At 42.8% G+C, this 16377-nt stretch overlaps 1 protein-coding gene and 1 long non-coding RNA gene across 8 annotated transcripts in view; one reads left to right on the forward strand and one right to left on the reverse strand.

The window, feature by feature from the left end:
• LOC129633780 (uncharacterized) overlaps positions 1 to 5183 on the forward strand; it is a 29484-nt gene extending 24301 nt beyond the window's left edge. The window contains exon 4 of the long non-coding RNA XR_008705278.1: positions 5098 to 5183. This is a non-coding gene — a long non-coding RNA (uncharacterized LOC129633780). The remainder of the gene's footprint in view (positions 1 to 5097) is intronic.
• A 662-nt stretch (positions 5184 to 5845) lies between these two features.
• Positions 5846 to 16377, reverse strand: part of TJP1 (tight junction protein 1) — a 260747-nt gene continuing 250215 nt past the window's right edge. For 4 of the 7 annotated variants that reach the window (XM_055555705.1, XM_055555702.1, XM_055555708.1 and 1 more), the window contains 5 exons: positions 15442 to 15617; positions 12379 to 12850; positions 10949 to 11166; positions 9891 to 10034; positions 5846 to 7334 (listed from right to left, as the gene is read on the reverse strand). In XM_055555705.1, coding sequence (XP_055411680.1) covers positions 7240 to 7334; positions 9891 to 10034; positions 10949 to 11166; positions 12379 to 12850; positions 15442 to 15617 — 1105 coding nt within the window. In that variant the 3' untranslated portion in view covers positions 5846 to 7239. The remainder of the gene's footprint in view (positions 7335 to 9890; positions 10035 to 10948; positions 11167 to 12378; positions 12851 to 15441; positions 15618 to 16377) is intronic. The other 3 variants (XM_055555709.1, XM_055555704.1, XM_055555703.1) reach the window with 2 other exon arrangements.

Consider the following 16377-nt stretch of genomic DNA (forward strand, 5'->3'; position numbering starts at 1 on the left):
GGTTTGCAATATATGCCTTTTTTATTCTATTAAGCTCCCTCTATGCCCACTTTCTCTAGTTTTTTTCATAAATGGGTGTCAAATTTTGTCAAAAGCCTTTTTTGCATCTATTGCAATGATCATCCGGTTTTTATTCTTCAATTTGGTTATGTGTTCTATCACACAGATTGATTTGCAGATACTGAAGAACCTTGCATCCCTGGGATAAATCCCAGTGCATCATGGTGTATGATCCTTTTAATGTCTTGCTGGATTCAGTTTGCTGTTATTTTGTTGAGGACTTTTACATTTATGTTCTTCAGTGATATTAGTCTATAATTTTTATGGTGTCTTTGTTGGTTTTGGTATCAGAGTGATGGCTGTTTCATAGAATGAATTTCACAGTGATTCCTTCTCTGCAGTTTTTTGAAATAGTTTCAAAAGGATAGGTGTTAGCTCTTCTCTCAGTGTTTGATCGAGTTTGCCTGTGAAGCCACCTGGTCCTGGACTTTTGTTTGTTGGAGTTTTTCAATCACAGGTACTTAAGATTGGTTTGTTCCTGTTTTCTGTTTCTTCCCGGTTAAGTCTTAGAAGTGTGTACCTTTCTAAGAATTTGTCAGTTTTTTCTAAGTTGTCCAGTTAATTGGCATATAGTTTCTTATAGTAGTCTCTTATAACCCTTTGTATTTCTGTGGTATCCATTGTAAACTTCTTTTTTCATTCTAATTTTATTGATTTGAGCCCTCTCCCTTTTTTTAGCAGGATGCATTTGGCTGAAAATTTTTCTATTTTATCTTTTCAGAGAACCAGCTTTTAGTTTTGTTGTTTATTTGTCTCTATTTCTGCTCTGCACTTTATGATTTCTTTCCTTCTACTATGTTGGGTTTTGTTTGTTCTTCCTCTAGTTGCTTTAGGTGTGAGGTTAGATTACTTGAGATATTTCTTGTTTCCTGAGGTAAGATTGTATTGCTGTAACTTTCCTCTTTGAACGGCTTTTGCTTCTTTCTACTGGTTTTGGATAGTCATGCTTTTGTTTTCATTTCTTTGTAGGTAATTTTTTGTTCCCTATTTGATTTCTTTAGTGATCTGTTGTTTAGTGACATATTGTTTAGCCTCCATGTAATTCTCTTTTTCACATTTTTCTTATACTCGATTTCTAATCTTATGGCATTGTGGTCAGAAAAGATGCTTGATAGGATTTCTATTTTCTTAAATTTACTGAGGCTGGCTTTGTGGCCCATCATATGACCTCTGCTGGAGAATGTTCCCCGTGTGCTTGAGAAGAATGTGTAGTCTGCTGCTTTTAGATGGAATGCTCTGTAAATGTCAGGTCCATCTGGTCTAATGAGTCATTTAAGGCCTGTGTCTCCTTACTGATTTTCTGTCTGGGTGATCTGTCTGTTGATAATAGTGGGGTGGTAAAGTCCCCTACGATTATTGTGTGAAAGCACTTTCTTTTATGGCTATTAGCATTTGCCTTATATATTGATATTGAGGTGCTCCTGTGTTAGGTGCATATGTATTTACAATTGTTGTGTTTCCTTGGATTGATCCCTTGATCATTATATAGTGTCCTTGTTTGTGTCTTATAATCAAGTCTTCGTTTTAAAGTCTATTTTGTCTGTTATAACTATTGCTACTCCAACTTTCTTTTGATTTCCATTCTCATGGAATGCCCTTTTCCATCCCTTCACTTTCAGCCTGTATGTGTCCCTTTATCTGAAGTGGGTCTCTTAAAGACAGCCTGTATAGGGGTCTTGTTATTTGTATCCATTCAGCCAGTCTGTGTCTTTTGATTGGTGCATTTAATCCATATACATTTAAGGTAGTTATCAGTTTGTTATGTTCTTACTGCAATTTCATTCTTTCAGATTTGGTTTTGCGGGTCTTGTTACTTCCCTTCCTGTTTTGCTCTCTTTTTAGCATTTTGTTTCAATTGCTTTTTCTTTTGTGTGTGTGCATCTGTTGTAGATACTTGGTTTATGGTAAGCATGAGGTTTTGGTATAGCAGTCTATATATGTACAAGATTGGTTTAAATTGCTGATTTATTTCCAATGTGTTTCCAACATCCTGCATTTTTACTCCACTTTTCTTACAATTGCTGGTTTTGTACCACATGTGTGTGTGGATGATTTCCTACATTTACTATTTGATCGCATTTACCAGTGAGCTTTCCCATTTGTAATTTTCTGGTTTGTAGTTACAGGTTTTTCTTTTCCACCTAGCCAAGTTCTGTTAGCATTTGTTACAAAGCTGGTTTGGTGCTGCTGAATTCTTTTAGCTTTTGCTTGTCCATAAAGCTTTTCATTTGAGTGCCTTGCTGGGTATTCTTTGTTGTAGGTTTTTTTCATGACTTGAATGTGCCACATACTTCTGGTCTGCAGTTGCCGCTGAAAAATCAGCTGACAACCTTATGGGGATTCTTTATGTATCAGTCTTTCTTTTCTTGCTTGTAATGCTCTGTTTTTCTGTCAGTTTGATTACTATGTGTTACCGGGGTCCAGCCCCGGTGGATCCAGGGAATTCGAAGGGGAGATGGCTTCGGCGATCAGGATATGATAGAATTAAAGATATAAAGAGTGGTTAAATAAGGATAGCTCAGTGAGAAAATTCAGTGGAGAAAAGAGGCTGAATAACTTGGTTTACGTGGAAAGCTAATAAAATTCCAAAACAAGGAATTTACGTCACCTACGTAGGCTGCAGGCCTCCCGTTCTCCTGAAGGAGAGGAGACACTAAGGCCTCCCTGGTCAGATCTTGGAAGCCCAGGCATAATTAGTAGGCTTGACGAGCCTCCACGCTCAAGATGGGAATTCAGCCGGAAGGTGAGAGAAAGAACAACATGGGGAGACCAAGTTTCGGTGAACAAGGCCCGCACTTTATTTTCCAAAGTAGTTTTTATACCTTAGGTTGTGCATAGAGGATAATGGGGGAAGGGGTAGAGTCCGCAGTAAGCCAGGCTTTCTTCCTGAAAACTTATCATATGCAAAAGTTTAGGTGAATTACATCATCTTCTGGCCAAGAGGCCTGTTAACATTTTAAGATCCTTTCTTCAGAAAACTTATTTTTCTCTAAAGGTGATTATTTTAAAGTCAGGCACCACCCTCCAAAAGCATTAGATAAAGTTGCATTCCTATAGGGCAAAGGTGTGGTGGGCTATAACAAGCAAAGAATTAACTCAAGGGTCCAAGGTTACAAACATTAAAGCTACTACTTACATTCCTATACACCAATTATATTAATCAATACACTGCTAGGGACACAGTAGGTAAGGGATATGGAAACTTAGCAGCAAACATTGGCCCAACAAGTGAAAAACCCTTCACCAATACAATTTCTAATCAATCTTTTAACTGCTCAAAGGAATCTGTATTTAAACAGTTTAGAACATCTCATGCCTCTCACAGTTGGGAGGCTGTGAACAATCACATGTGGCCGGAATAACCTTCAGAGGAGTTTGTAGGTTGAAACACTCTTATCACACCCAGGAACTTTATCAACTGGAGTTGTAATTTAACTCTTTTTCAGAGAGAGGTGGTGGGGGACAGCCACCCCCCCCCCCACCCCGTAAAGTCAGAGGTGTGGGTGAGAGCACAAGGCAGTAAAGTAGGCAGGCTCTGGTTTTGGGGGTAGATGCTCGAGAATTTCCAGGGGGACTCCTGAGGCTCCATCCCGCCTTTGCTTATGCCGAGCCTCCTTCCTCATGACCTTTGCCACGGGTGGAGTTCCTCACGCTGGCTCCCGGCAATGTGTTATGGCATGTTCCTCCTTGGATTTATTCAGTATGGGACTCTGAACTACCTGGATTTGGGTCTTTCTTTTTCCATGTTAGGAAAGTTTTCAGTTAGCATCTCTTCATGTATTTTCTCAGGCTCTTTCTCTCTCTTCTTCCTGAACCCCTGTAATATGAATGTTGCTTTGCTTAATGTCCCAGAGATCTTTTATACTGTCTTTTTTTTTTTTTTGGTGGTGGTGGTCTTTTGTGTTAGAATATAATTGCTTTAGAATATTTTGCTAGTTTCTGCTGTAGAATCAAGTGGATTAGCTCTATGTATACATACATCCCCTTCCTCTTGGACTTCCCTCTAACCCACCCGCTCTAGGTCATCAGAGCACCAAGCTGAGCTCCCAGTGCTATAGAGCATTCCCACTAGCTAGCTGTTTTACACATGGTTGTGTATATGTGTCAATCCTAATCTCCCAACTTGTCCCACCTTCCCCTTCCACCATGTCCACATGTCCATTCTATTCCCTCAAATAGGTTCATCGGAACCAATTTTTATAAATTGCACATATAAGCATTATTTTTCTCTTACTTTACTCTGTATGAGACTCTAGGTCTGTCCACATCTCTACAAATAACCCAACTTCATTCTTTTTTAGAACTGAGTAATATTCCATAATACGTATCTGGACCACAATCTCTTTACGCATTCATTTGTTGATGGACAGCCAGGTTGCTTCCATGTCCTGGCTATTTTAAATAGTGCTGCAGTGAACATTGGGGCACATGTGACTTTTTCAGTTATGGTTTTCCTCAGGGGTAGATGCCCAGTAGTGGGATTGTGCTGTCCATATGTAGTTTTATCCCTAGTTTTTTTAAGGAATCTCCATAGTGGCTGTTATCAGTTTACATTCCCACAAAGGCTGCAAGAGGGCTCTCTTCTCCACATTCTCTACAGCATTTGTTTGTAGGTTTTCTGATGATGGCCGTTCTGACTGGTGTGAGATGATATACTTCACTAGTTTTGATGTGCATTGAATACATGAGAAGATGCTCAGTATTCATTGTTTATTCGCCATCTGTATGTCTTCTTTGTTTAGGTCTTTTGCCCACTTCTTGATTATTTTTCTGATATTGAGCTGCATGAGCTGCTTTGTGTATTTTGGAGATTAATCCTGTCATTTATTTGATTTGCTATCATTTTCTCCCATTCTGAGGGTTGTCTTTTCACCTTGTTTATCGTTTCCTTTGGCTGTGCAAAAGCTGAGTTTAATTAGGTCCCACTTTTTATTTTCATTACTATAGGAGGTATCATACATAGCTGACCATAGGGGCATGGGTTTATCTCTGGGCTTTCTGCACTGTTCGGTTTGTCTGTGTTTGCTTTTGTACCAGCACCATTCCTATATACAAACAACAGAAGAAGAGGAGGAGAAATTAAGGAAAGCATCTAATTTACCACTGCAACAAAAAGAACAAAATACCCAGGAATAAATCTACATGGGGTCAGAAGAGTCAGATACCACTGAGCAACTGAAAAAAGGAGGCAAAAGACCTGTATGCAGAAAACTTGTAAGATAATGATGAAAGAAGTCAAAAGACAAACGTGTACACCACCCAAAGCAATCTACAGAGTCAGTGCTCTTCTTATCAAATTACGAAGGGCATTTTTCACAGAACTAGAACAGAAAAGTTTACAATTTGTATGGAAACACAAAAGACCCCAAATAGCCAAAGCAATCTTGAAAAGGAAAATGAGAGCTGAAGGAATCAGGCTCCCCGACTTGATAATGTACTACAAAGCTATAGTAATCAAGACAGTATGGTACTGGCACAAAAGCAATTATAGATGCAAACTGTACCTTAATTTATCTCCCCCAAAATATAGCAACATCAGAAAATGTCCATGTTATGTTTTTGGTTGGCCCTCAGGAATATGAATAAACTTAACCTATGTGGACTTATGGGCACAGTGGTAAGATGGCCTGTCCTGTGCCAGGCTGCAGGGAATTCCCCCCCACCCACTCCCACCCAAACAAGGCCCAACACGGCAGCAGGTGGTGACGATGGTCTGCAGGATTTTATATTAGGTTGTGAAGTTGCAGGACACTAGAAACAGTGGGCAAACAGACAAACAAGCACCTTATTTTAAAAAGTTTTATTCTGCAGATTTAGAAATTTGAGTTTTTAATAACTGTAAAAGAAATCCAGTCACACCTAATGATTAACAGAATGTAGTGGTGTATTATCTAAACAGAAATTGTGCTGATGTGCCATAATAAATTGTCTATTAGTAAAAAAATACACTTTAGGGCACAGCATCGTATCACAAATTACAGTAGGGATACTTTGCAAGAATTTATTCAAACTAGAGAATTCTGAGTAACTGTGTCTTCTGAATGCAGCACTTAAAAATGTAACAACTCTGTGCATCCTTTTTTCTTAAAAAAATGACCTTGTGTGTGTCATAGAAATGCTGCTTTATTGCTGCAGAAGTCAAAGTTCAAGGCTCAAGAGGTACAGGAGAGAATACAAAGGTAGCCTTAAGAAACTTGGTTTTGTTTATGTATAAAAAAGGTAAAGTTTATAAAAGTTAATTTACAAACCAAGAACAAAGTGGTATGCACGCTTTATGTACAAGCATCCTTAAAACATCAAAATTTATCAAATGCATTGCCAAAAGAAAAACAACCACTGCCTCTTGCCGGAAAAAAAAAAACACACCCAAAATCACACCATTATTTTCTTCTGGGTGATCACACATTTCTGAAACCACCAAATCCACAATTTACTCCATCTTTTTCATGATACAGTATCTAGATGCGCACAAAGCCATAAAACTTAGTGATACACAGACAGAATGATCTAACAAAAACATGAGGGTAAGGCATTCCTGCTGGTCAGTATGTCTGCGGTGATATGGTTAATTTATAGATCCAGAAGAGGCCACGGAACCAGTCTCATGCTTTGGTGTCCTTCCCTAAGAAAAGTGAGTTTTCGTATACAGTAAGTAAGTCATTGTCTTCACTTGACCCGCACCTCCCCCCCAACACACCACAAATTCCCCTTGCTGTACATTTCTGTTAAATCCACTACACTGGTTATATATTCGAGGTGCATTTTAAAAATGTGTGCATATTATTTCATGCATAATAAAATAAATGTGTGTGCAGGCCAGGGCCATAAGAAAGTCTGAAACAGTGTACTTTGGAAAGACTAGAACTCAAATGCACCCCATTCACTGGCTGGTATTTTAACGGAAATCAATGTTAAGTAAGTGACCATATAAAAGTACAAAAGTCATGACAAAGCATCTCATCTCTAAGCCTCCAGCCCACACCAGCCCCAAATGGACAGTGGGCAGCATGTTCCCAGGCACGCACCCTCAGCCTCCCCCATCCCAACACAGCGCGTAAAACTAACACACTGCAGGATCAACTCCAGGAAAAGGTACTACTTGATAGAGTGGTTCCATTTTAGATTTAGTAAGTTTAACCCAGTTTCACATTATTTAATCAAGTTCATATATTTTAAGGATTAAAAGTGGTCAATCAGGACAGAAACACAGTTTGCTCCAACAAGATAATTTGGATCTCCAGGAAGACACTTGTTTTGCCAGGTTTTAGGATCACCTACAAGAGAAAAAAAGTCCACATCATTTCTGGTTCTTAAACTGCTTGCAATCATGGGGCAAATAAAACATTTAGACACAATTTTCCTCTATTCCTTTAGCATACTGTACTTGCACCAAAGCTCTTAGTGCTTTTTATTTCATTGCAGACCCACTGGAATTGAATGACCCAAAAGCTGTTGCAGATTTCTGTTCTTTGTTTTTAAGTTCATGCCTTTTAAAAAATAAATACAAGTCAGGGTGATTATATGCCTGGGACAGTTCCAGTTTGCCCAAGTCCAAACACTCATTAAAAATACTCTTCTTTTACTTTCAAAAGTCTGGATTAATTGTATGATCAGTATTACATTTCTCACATTTGACACACCAAATGAAACACTCAACATTCTACAGAATTTGGTTCTTAAAGACTCTCTTCCCTGGGAATTCTGGGGTGGTCCAAGTGGTTGAGACTCTGGTCCTACTGCAGGAAGTATGGGTTCCATCCCTGGTCAGAGAACTAGATCCCACAGGGACCCTGCCACCCCTCCTCCACACACCCCACCAAAAGACCCTCTTTCCCTCTACCCAAAATTTAAAAAGTGAGATTGGGCCAGAGTTTCTCAGCCTGCTCTGGCTGTACAGAAAAACCATCATGAAGCTTCTAAGTCAGTGAGCTGTGTGAGCCTGAAGCCAGGCCTGGGCCCTTAACCCGGTGACTTGACATTCACAGTTGCAGCTAAGCAGCCCTGGCAGTGGACTCGGCATGAAGAAGACTTGGGATGGCCTGTTGTCTCCTGTGTCCATGGTAGTGTTGGTGTTAATCACTCAAGTTGTATCCAACTCTTTGTGACCCCATGGACTGTAGCCCACTGTCTATGGGATTCTCCAGGCAAAAATACTGGAGTGGGTTGCCATCCCCTTCTCTAGGGGATCTCCTGATGTAGGGATCAAACCTGTGTCTCTTACACATTGCAGGCAGATTCTTTAGTCTAAACCACCAGGAAGCCTACAGTAAGTCACTGTCAAAAAGTTGATGCCTGCATAGCAGTTCTTTACCAGGAGCAGTTATACCCCCAGAGGATGGTGTCCAGAGGCGATTTTGGGGTCCCAGCTGGCATCTAGAAGCTGGGAGACTCTCAAACACCCCATAGAACCTTCAGACAGTAGGCTGTCCATTACCTCAGCAATGTCATGGATCCCATGAGTTCAGAGGGGTTCAATTCAAAGATACGTGTAGGTTTATGTAATACTGCAGACAACAAATTGTTCAGACACTGAGATAAGGTTTTCCTCAGAGTTGTCGTAACTATCTTTAGGTTCAAAAATTCTTTTCAATACACTTGTTTTTCTTGGATTAAGTCAGTAACTATTGAAATCTACCCTTGAGCTTTTAAAAAAGAAATTTATAGCAGCAAAAGCATTCCAAAGTCATACAGAATTACACAGAAGCACATTTCTCTTCCAGGTGTAAGTACTCAAATTTAACACAGGAAAAAGTTTCCATCTAAAAATACGACGTGTTTTATGGCACAAGGCGAACTATTTGAAGCATACTGATTTTCACTTACAGTTAGGGCTCTCAACCTGTTTTGGATTCAAGGACGGTCACAGCCCATACTACGACCTGACTTGCAGGATATACGTTTTAAGTGTAATTTTATTATTAATGTCAATTCACTACTTCAAACTAGGCTAATGCAATGTTCTTAGTGGAGGCCCTGAAGAAACAGTTTTAACATTTACTATGTAAAAATTAACTTTCCCTAGAAAATGGGGAACTTGTGAATATACGTAGTATTTTATGTTAGGTAGTATTAAAATATGCTCTTTACACCATAAAACTTTTACTCATACTGTTCCAAAATAAAAGTGCATAATTGGATCATCTGATTTATCAAAAATTCAGAAGGACTTTTAAATTCTAAAGTGATCTATACCAAAAATATAGAAAGTTCTAACTGACGTAGTCACCCAAGGAAGTGAGAAATGTGAAAATGCAATGGAAGGCTTGAAATTCATGATCTTGACAGCAAAAAGCCATTTTAAAATAGTGTATTACAGAAGTATTTAGGGTTTTACATGGAAAAACCGTGGCCAAATATGATCACAGTAGAAGGTCTTTTATCTTTCAGGTTTCTCTAGTGTATGTGTATATACACACACACTCTATAAAGTAATATATACACTTTGTACATTGAGAAATTAAAGAATAGTAGCCAGAAACAAGTTATTACATAAATCAAGTCCTTTTGTAAGAAGATGAAAATCCCTATGTATGCAGGACAGTATCAATTCTCCCGCCACATCTTAGAAATTTGACAGATAATTTTGTTGACCACCATGAAACTGTCCACTTTTGGCCAAATCATCCATGTTAAAAGGCAGAGGCTTCCCCACCTTGCCCTTCTCATTTACGACAGATGCGTCACAAGGAAACTCCACAACACCGGTGATGCCTACAAGGCCAGAGGAATGGAGGGCGATTGGCTCACCATCAGCGTGGGTAGCGCCATCGGCCCAGGCTCAATCAATGACAGCACCCAAAGCCCCAAAGGACAGAGAGAAGACAGCGTACCCGACGAGGAGTCGGATGATTTTAGAGCAAAAGACCAACCGTCAGGAGTCATGGACGCACAGTGTGGTAGGCGCAGCTCCACGGGCTTCAGGAACTTGAGGCCATGGGGCCCACACATCACTAGGGGGCTCAGCAGGGTCTCACCTGGGGGAGGGGAGAGCAGGGAAAAGAGGTTAGACAGCTGCCTCCTTCTGATCCCAGTTCTTCTCACCCTTCTAACCACAGGCCTTAAAGCCAAAAGGGGGTCAGTTCTCTGAGTGGCGCTGACCAAGAGAAACCACAGACTCCAGACGTAATTTAACATTTCCCAGTAGCCATGTTACAAAGTAAAAAGAAACAGGTGATGTCAATTTTAGTATTTTATATAACCTAATATATCCAAAACATGATTTCAAAAAGTGAGCAATTTACTACATCTCCGGAATGTCTAGCCCGTCTCAGTTTTAAAGCAGCCACGTGTCAAGTGCTGAAGAGCAGCACACTGCTGGTGGCCACAGGGTCCTGATGGTATGAGACACACACAAATGTTTTACACAGGTCACTTGTACCTTACATTTTTAATGTTGTATTTGCTATAGAGTTAAGTGAGTGAACACGACCTATTTAAGGAAACAAGCAAACATTGCTAAAATATTCTAAAATCTAAAAGTTGTTGTCACAGGATTCATTATTGTGTCATCCTGATTGACCCAGGAAGACTGTGACACAAAGAGCATTCCCAGGTTCCTGAAACAGCTCAGAGGCACGAGCTGCGGCAGCCAGTGGGGATGCATCCCCCCTGTGCGGGGTCTGGGGGAGATGAGGGCTGATCCAACGGCCTTACCTGCACCAGCAGGCGGCTGCTCCAAGTGAGGCCTTTGGAGTGGGTGTTACCTATTACCTAATCCATCTCTAGAGCTGCCAAGGCTGAGGACTCACAGATGAATCTGGGGGAGGGCAGCCAGAACTGGCCGGCAGGCCCCTCCCCAGCAGAAGGAACCTGAGGGCAGCCCAGGTATCCTGTCTTGTGGCCTGATATGCCTGCCAGAGTATGCAGGCTGCTTGAGGTGCGCACCCACCCTTCTCTTTGTCCAAAGGCGGCAGGATGCTGTTGTCGCGGCAGACCTTGAAGTAGATCTCCTGTTCCACCCCCTCGGGAATGGCTCCCTGGGGGATGATGATGCTGACACCGGTCTCAATGGAGCTCAGCACCCCACCATTGCTGTTAAACACGCCGCGGGCAGTAGCCACCACTGTGTGACCGTCTTCATCTTCATCTTCCTCCACGGCTGAGGGACTGAGTTCAGAAACAGCCAATGAAGAACACTGCTAGTGACACAGAAGCTCCCACGGCTGTGTTAATCGAGCGTATTTCTCCACATCATTAAGGTATTTTAGTAAGTAAAGTTTCAGTGACAGATCCTACTCACTGGAATAACTAAGCATGCACTTCTGGGACAAGTTTTGCAACCAGAACACGCAAAGCCTGATACACTGCTCACCCAACATCTTACATCCATGAAACGTGTTTTAAAATTGATGGCACATCATGCTTTGATAGCTTGTTTTTTCCTTCTTAGTGATAAGTAAGGCAACAGTGGCATCTGAGACATGATAGCATATACACTCACTAGGCCTCCTCTCTCTCCACTGAGGATTTCCCGTGTGCACATATTTCCTTTCCCACCCAGAGCACAGACATCCAGCTCCATGAAGTCATGAAGACCCTGGTGCAGGCAGACACATGTGGAGAGGTGCCAGCCCATTTGCATGGTCATACAAGGTGGAGAGGATGCGGTACCAATTCTCCTTCAAAAGTGGGGGCTTTTGGGATCTCCCAGAGTTTAAGTTCTAAGCCAGGACTAAAGGTGAGCAGCAAGATAGCTTCTGGACAAAATGAAGCTAAGCGTGAGGGCCTGCAGCCTCACTCCTGAGCGGCCAGAGGCAGGGGTGGGCCTGCTCCTTCGGGACCCTGACTGTCCCTCTGCTCCAGGGGCAGCCTGCAGGTAGACCCGACTGTCTCTCTGTATCAGCGGCTGAGGGAGGCTGTCACGGTGCAGACAAGGGAGGGGCCGGCCCCAGGCAGGCTGGCTTCTTCTCATCTGCTCACCATCTGACCACAACTGTTAAGAAAGCGTTTCTTTTTACCCTCGCTGAAAATGAACAGTGGGTGAGGAAACAAACTCTTTGAGACACTCTCCGGATGTGCCTCCCCAGCTGGAGGTCAGAGGTCAGACCGGGGCCGTGTCATGCTGAATGAGCTGCAGTGTCCCTCAACCTGGTTCTTACACAGCAGGGACAGTGAGTGAGGACAGCTGAGCCACGTGAGCAGTAGCTTCAGGACGGCACTAGCATCATCTCTGCAGAATCCCTGCTATGGCAGTGGTTCCAGCGTTTGGCATGGCACCACTCACCTTCAAGTATGAGCTGAGATCATCAGGCAAGTACCCCAACTACACCTGACTCACATGAGGCCGATCACCAGGCCGGGCAAAGACAAGACTCTTACCTCACGGGCACTGCTCTCGGCCCCGTGCTAACACTGTTTACTTGGTATTTCAGCTTGTTGTCTGTGTGGACAGAGAAGGTCTCCACACCACTGTCAAACTCAGGAGGCTGTGCAGCCTTCAGGAGGGTTTTCGGAGAAGCAGGGGCTTTGGAGGACAGGTCAGGTTTGTGTGCGGTTTCATTCGGCAAGAGATTGTGGTTGAATTTAGGGCTTTCAAACTTGCGTTCAAACGGCCGTGCAGAGCTTGTGTATGGTTTTGGTGTGAATCGATTGTATGCTGGCGTGACGGTTTTCTGCGTCTGCTCGACCCCATTAGCTGGGGCTTTCTCTGGGAAACTCTTTTGTGGGTAGAAGGCAGACTGGACAGCATCCTCTCGAGGGGCTGGTCTGTAAGCTGCTGGCTTATTCTGAGATGGAGGTGGGTCCGGTTTGGACACTAACGAGTTCTGAAAATCCAATGACATGGCATTACCTGAAAAAAACAGTAGAGAAGTATTTCAGAAACTTCTGAAAATAATTTAATCTGTGAATACTGAATTACTATGCTGTGCATCGAAACTAGTATAAAGTCAATCAACTATACTTCATAGTGGCGTGAATAAAAACAGAATTAGAAATCCATCTCTTACTGACTATAATGGTTGGTGAGATGGAAAAGATGTTAGTTACAAAAGGCCAAGCATAAATCCACCTGGATGAACAATTTGCTCATCAAAGTATCGACAAGTAATGTTCTGCAGAGACTATGGTATCTGTGATTCTAAACTTGGTCTCTAGGAATAAATCTTGAAACAGTTTTTCATCCAACAGAAAATAGAAACCAAAATGCCTTTCCTTCCTGAAACAGGCTTCAACACCACCACCTGCTTGTCTCTCCCACTGGCCTCAAGAGGCAGTGCCAGGGCTGATTGCCAGTCTGAGGACCACATGACCCTGGTAGCCGTGTGTGATCCTGAGGGAGCAGGTGAAAGCATGGTGTGATACGTGGGACAGCGCTGATGCACCTGGAGTCGGGGCCGTGCCTCCAGAGACTGGCATCGGAGGAACCCAACTCCAGTGTCCATAACAAAACTGAAGCAGAATGACAAATGTGTCTATGTTAAATCAGTACTACAAAACTCACCATAATTAAAATCAAAAAAGAAAAGTCAGATTGGGAGAAGCTACTTATAGCTACTTATAACATGCATAATTGATAAAAATTAGGAAAAAACCTGTACGTCCGTAAGAAAGAATCAACCAATAGGAACAGGCAAAAATACAAGTGAAAACGAGACTAAAAACCAGTAAATCATAGCAACATCACTATTAATTAGGAAAATTAAAAACCAAAACCAAAAAAATACAATTTCACATCTACTGAATTTGCAAAACATTGAAAGTGTGGTGACGCCAAGTCCTGGCAAAGATGTGGACTAACAAGAGTTTGCATGTGCAGATCTTCTTCGATTCCCCTGGGAGTGTTACAGCAGCATGGTGAGTATCTCATGTGCTTTACTGAATGCTGTCCTGAGAGTAAAAAACAAACTGGCTGTCTGGGTGCAGGACAGCTGTAATGGTGTCAGCTGTTCACCCCTGTGATGGGGCGGCTGACTGGGGCTCTGCTCACTGCCGCTGCTCAGCATCACGAGGGATTGTACTACTCACTAACCTGGGAAAAGATCAAAATGTAAAGTACAGTTTGTACTGAGTGTGTTTTGCTTTTGCAATGAAGTGAAAGCATCATTAAGTCAGGAACCTTCTCTGCGGCTGGTGGCAGTGTAAAGTAACACCAGCTGCATTCTATGTTAGTATCAGTGTCTGACACTCTTCCAGACATGAGAGAAAGAGGAAACCTGTCCCAGCTCTCAAGAGAGAAAGAGGAAACCTGTCCCAGCTCTCAAGAGACCAGCACAACTTTGATACCAAAACCAGACAAGGACACGAAAATTTCTTGTGAGCATAGTAATACAACTTATCACAGAACAGAATAAAGGAAATACATCATAGGATCCTCTACAGTGTGTTTGGCCTTCTGTATCCTCGGATGTGCAGCCCAAGCGGGGGGTGGGCGCTGTACGGCACCAGTCCCACCAGGGACTTCTGCTCCATGGATTTCACTCAGTGTGCACACAGAGTGGGGGCGTCCTGCAGATACTGAGGACAACTGCACGTAAAGTCAGTTGATAGAATGTTTTCAGCAAACTAGAAGGAAGGGCACGCAGAGAAGTCACACACTGCCTATCTGCTCCCAAAGTGGGAGCTGGAGCAAAAGAGGTGTGCCACTATCGCTTCTATTCACACTGCACTGCACATCCCAGCCATTGCAGAGAGGCAAAAAAACAGCAAAAAAACAAAAAGGCTAAGGTTTGGAGAGTAAAAAGTTAAACTTTGCAGACATGACAGCGTGTAAAGAAAATCCTAGCATACAGTCACATCAAATCACAGCCCTGGGATGGACTCCTGTGACTACAGAGCAGCACCATCTGCAGCAGTGGGACGTGAGCTGTGCGTGCCCTGTGAAGGCTCCAGAGGTGGTGGGGCTGGGGCTACAGGCCCTCCCAGGGTGTCTGGGCTGCGGGCTGGAAAGATGGCGTGAGGCTCAGAAGAGGTGTACTTCTGAGATGCAGGAGAAAGCTGAAGGAAGCAGGAGGAGGGTGGGGGGCGGCACCTTGGACGAGGGTCGGCATGGGTGAGGGAGACAGTACTGATCACAGATGTGGAGGCCAAGACACAGGCAGCCACGCAGGGACACCCCCAAGATGGCCCTGCTGAGAAACCTCGTGTGAGGAGGGATGTCACCATGATTTTTACAAACCACCCTTCATTTACTTTTGGACATACTGGTAAACTCCACATACAGAAATTGAGCTGTGTTAGGCAAAATAAAATCTATCTAGCTAAAAGGCAACAGTCATGAAAAAGATGTACTTTTAACAAAATCCTTATTTTTCACTGTCCAAAGCCCATAGGTTTCAAGTGTGTCTTTCTTTCATAAACCCACTTTTACTTAGAAAGCACGAGGCTAACTTTAGCCTCTAAGTCTGACTATAACAGTCGTCTGCCCACTCCTGAGCCGTCTACCTTCACCGTGCGCCCCCTTGGTGTGTGCGTGGAGGCCGAGAGCCGTGTTGGGGCTGGGTTGAGCAGTCTGGCTGTACTGAGCGGGCAGCGGCGGAGGGGGGGGCGTCGCCTGCAGCGGGTCATAGCGCTTCTCCCCGAATGACCTGTCCACAGCTTCGGCCTCAGCAGCCTTCCCCCTGTGAAAAAAGGAGGACAAGTCAACACCTGTGGATGCACGTTACCAAAGAAGCTCCCGTTCTTCTAGGCATCCCCAAGTTGTTTGCTTTCAATTGAGAATTTCGCAATTTACTCTCCACGAGTATGTGTACTATACCAAGATACACAAACTAAGTTAAGCCATCATCAGCACCAGAGATGTGAAGACAATACAGATACAGTAAGAATATTAATAAGACATCCAGAAGATGGCAACCAAAAGGCAGATGAAATTTCGGGTGTACTCGTAATATTGAAGATGGTTGTTCACAAAAAATTGCAATGGTTGGTTAAGTATTTTGAAGAAACATTTATTGGCTCAAATCCTCCTTAGATTCCCATCTGCTTTTGCATCTAAGGCACCAGCTGAGCACTAGAGGATGAGGCAGGGGCTAGCAGGCGTTTTTGCTAAGGGCTGGGCAGGAAATGTTTTGGCTTCTTGGGCCACACAGTTTCTGTCACAGCTCTTCAAACTCTGCCCAAAAGCAGCGTTTAAGGGACAGGACTCTGCTGTGTCCAGTAACATGGACACTGTGGTCTTTAAATCTGCCCTTGATTTACCAGATCCAGTCTCTGTTTAGCAATTCCTAGAGGAGCAAACATTACTTGATTTTAAGACTCATTTAAATCAAACTGTGCCATGTATGCTTTTTTTTTTTTTTTTTTCAGATTGCCAACTGTTCATATGGGAACACGTAAAATTCACGAAGAAGACATCTTTACAACAGGACCCAGAATTGC

The sequence above is a fragment of the Bubalus kerabau genome, chromosome 19 (assembly GCF_029407905.1).
Source record: "Bubalus kerabau isolate K-KA32 ecotype Philippines breed swamp buffalo chromosome 19, PCC_UOA_SB_1v2, whole genome shotgun sequence".
In the NCBI taxonomy this organism is placed as follows: Eukaryota; Metazoa; Chordata; class Mammalia; order Artiodactyla; family Bovidae; genus Bubalus; species Bubalus kerabau.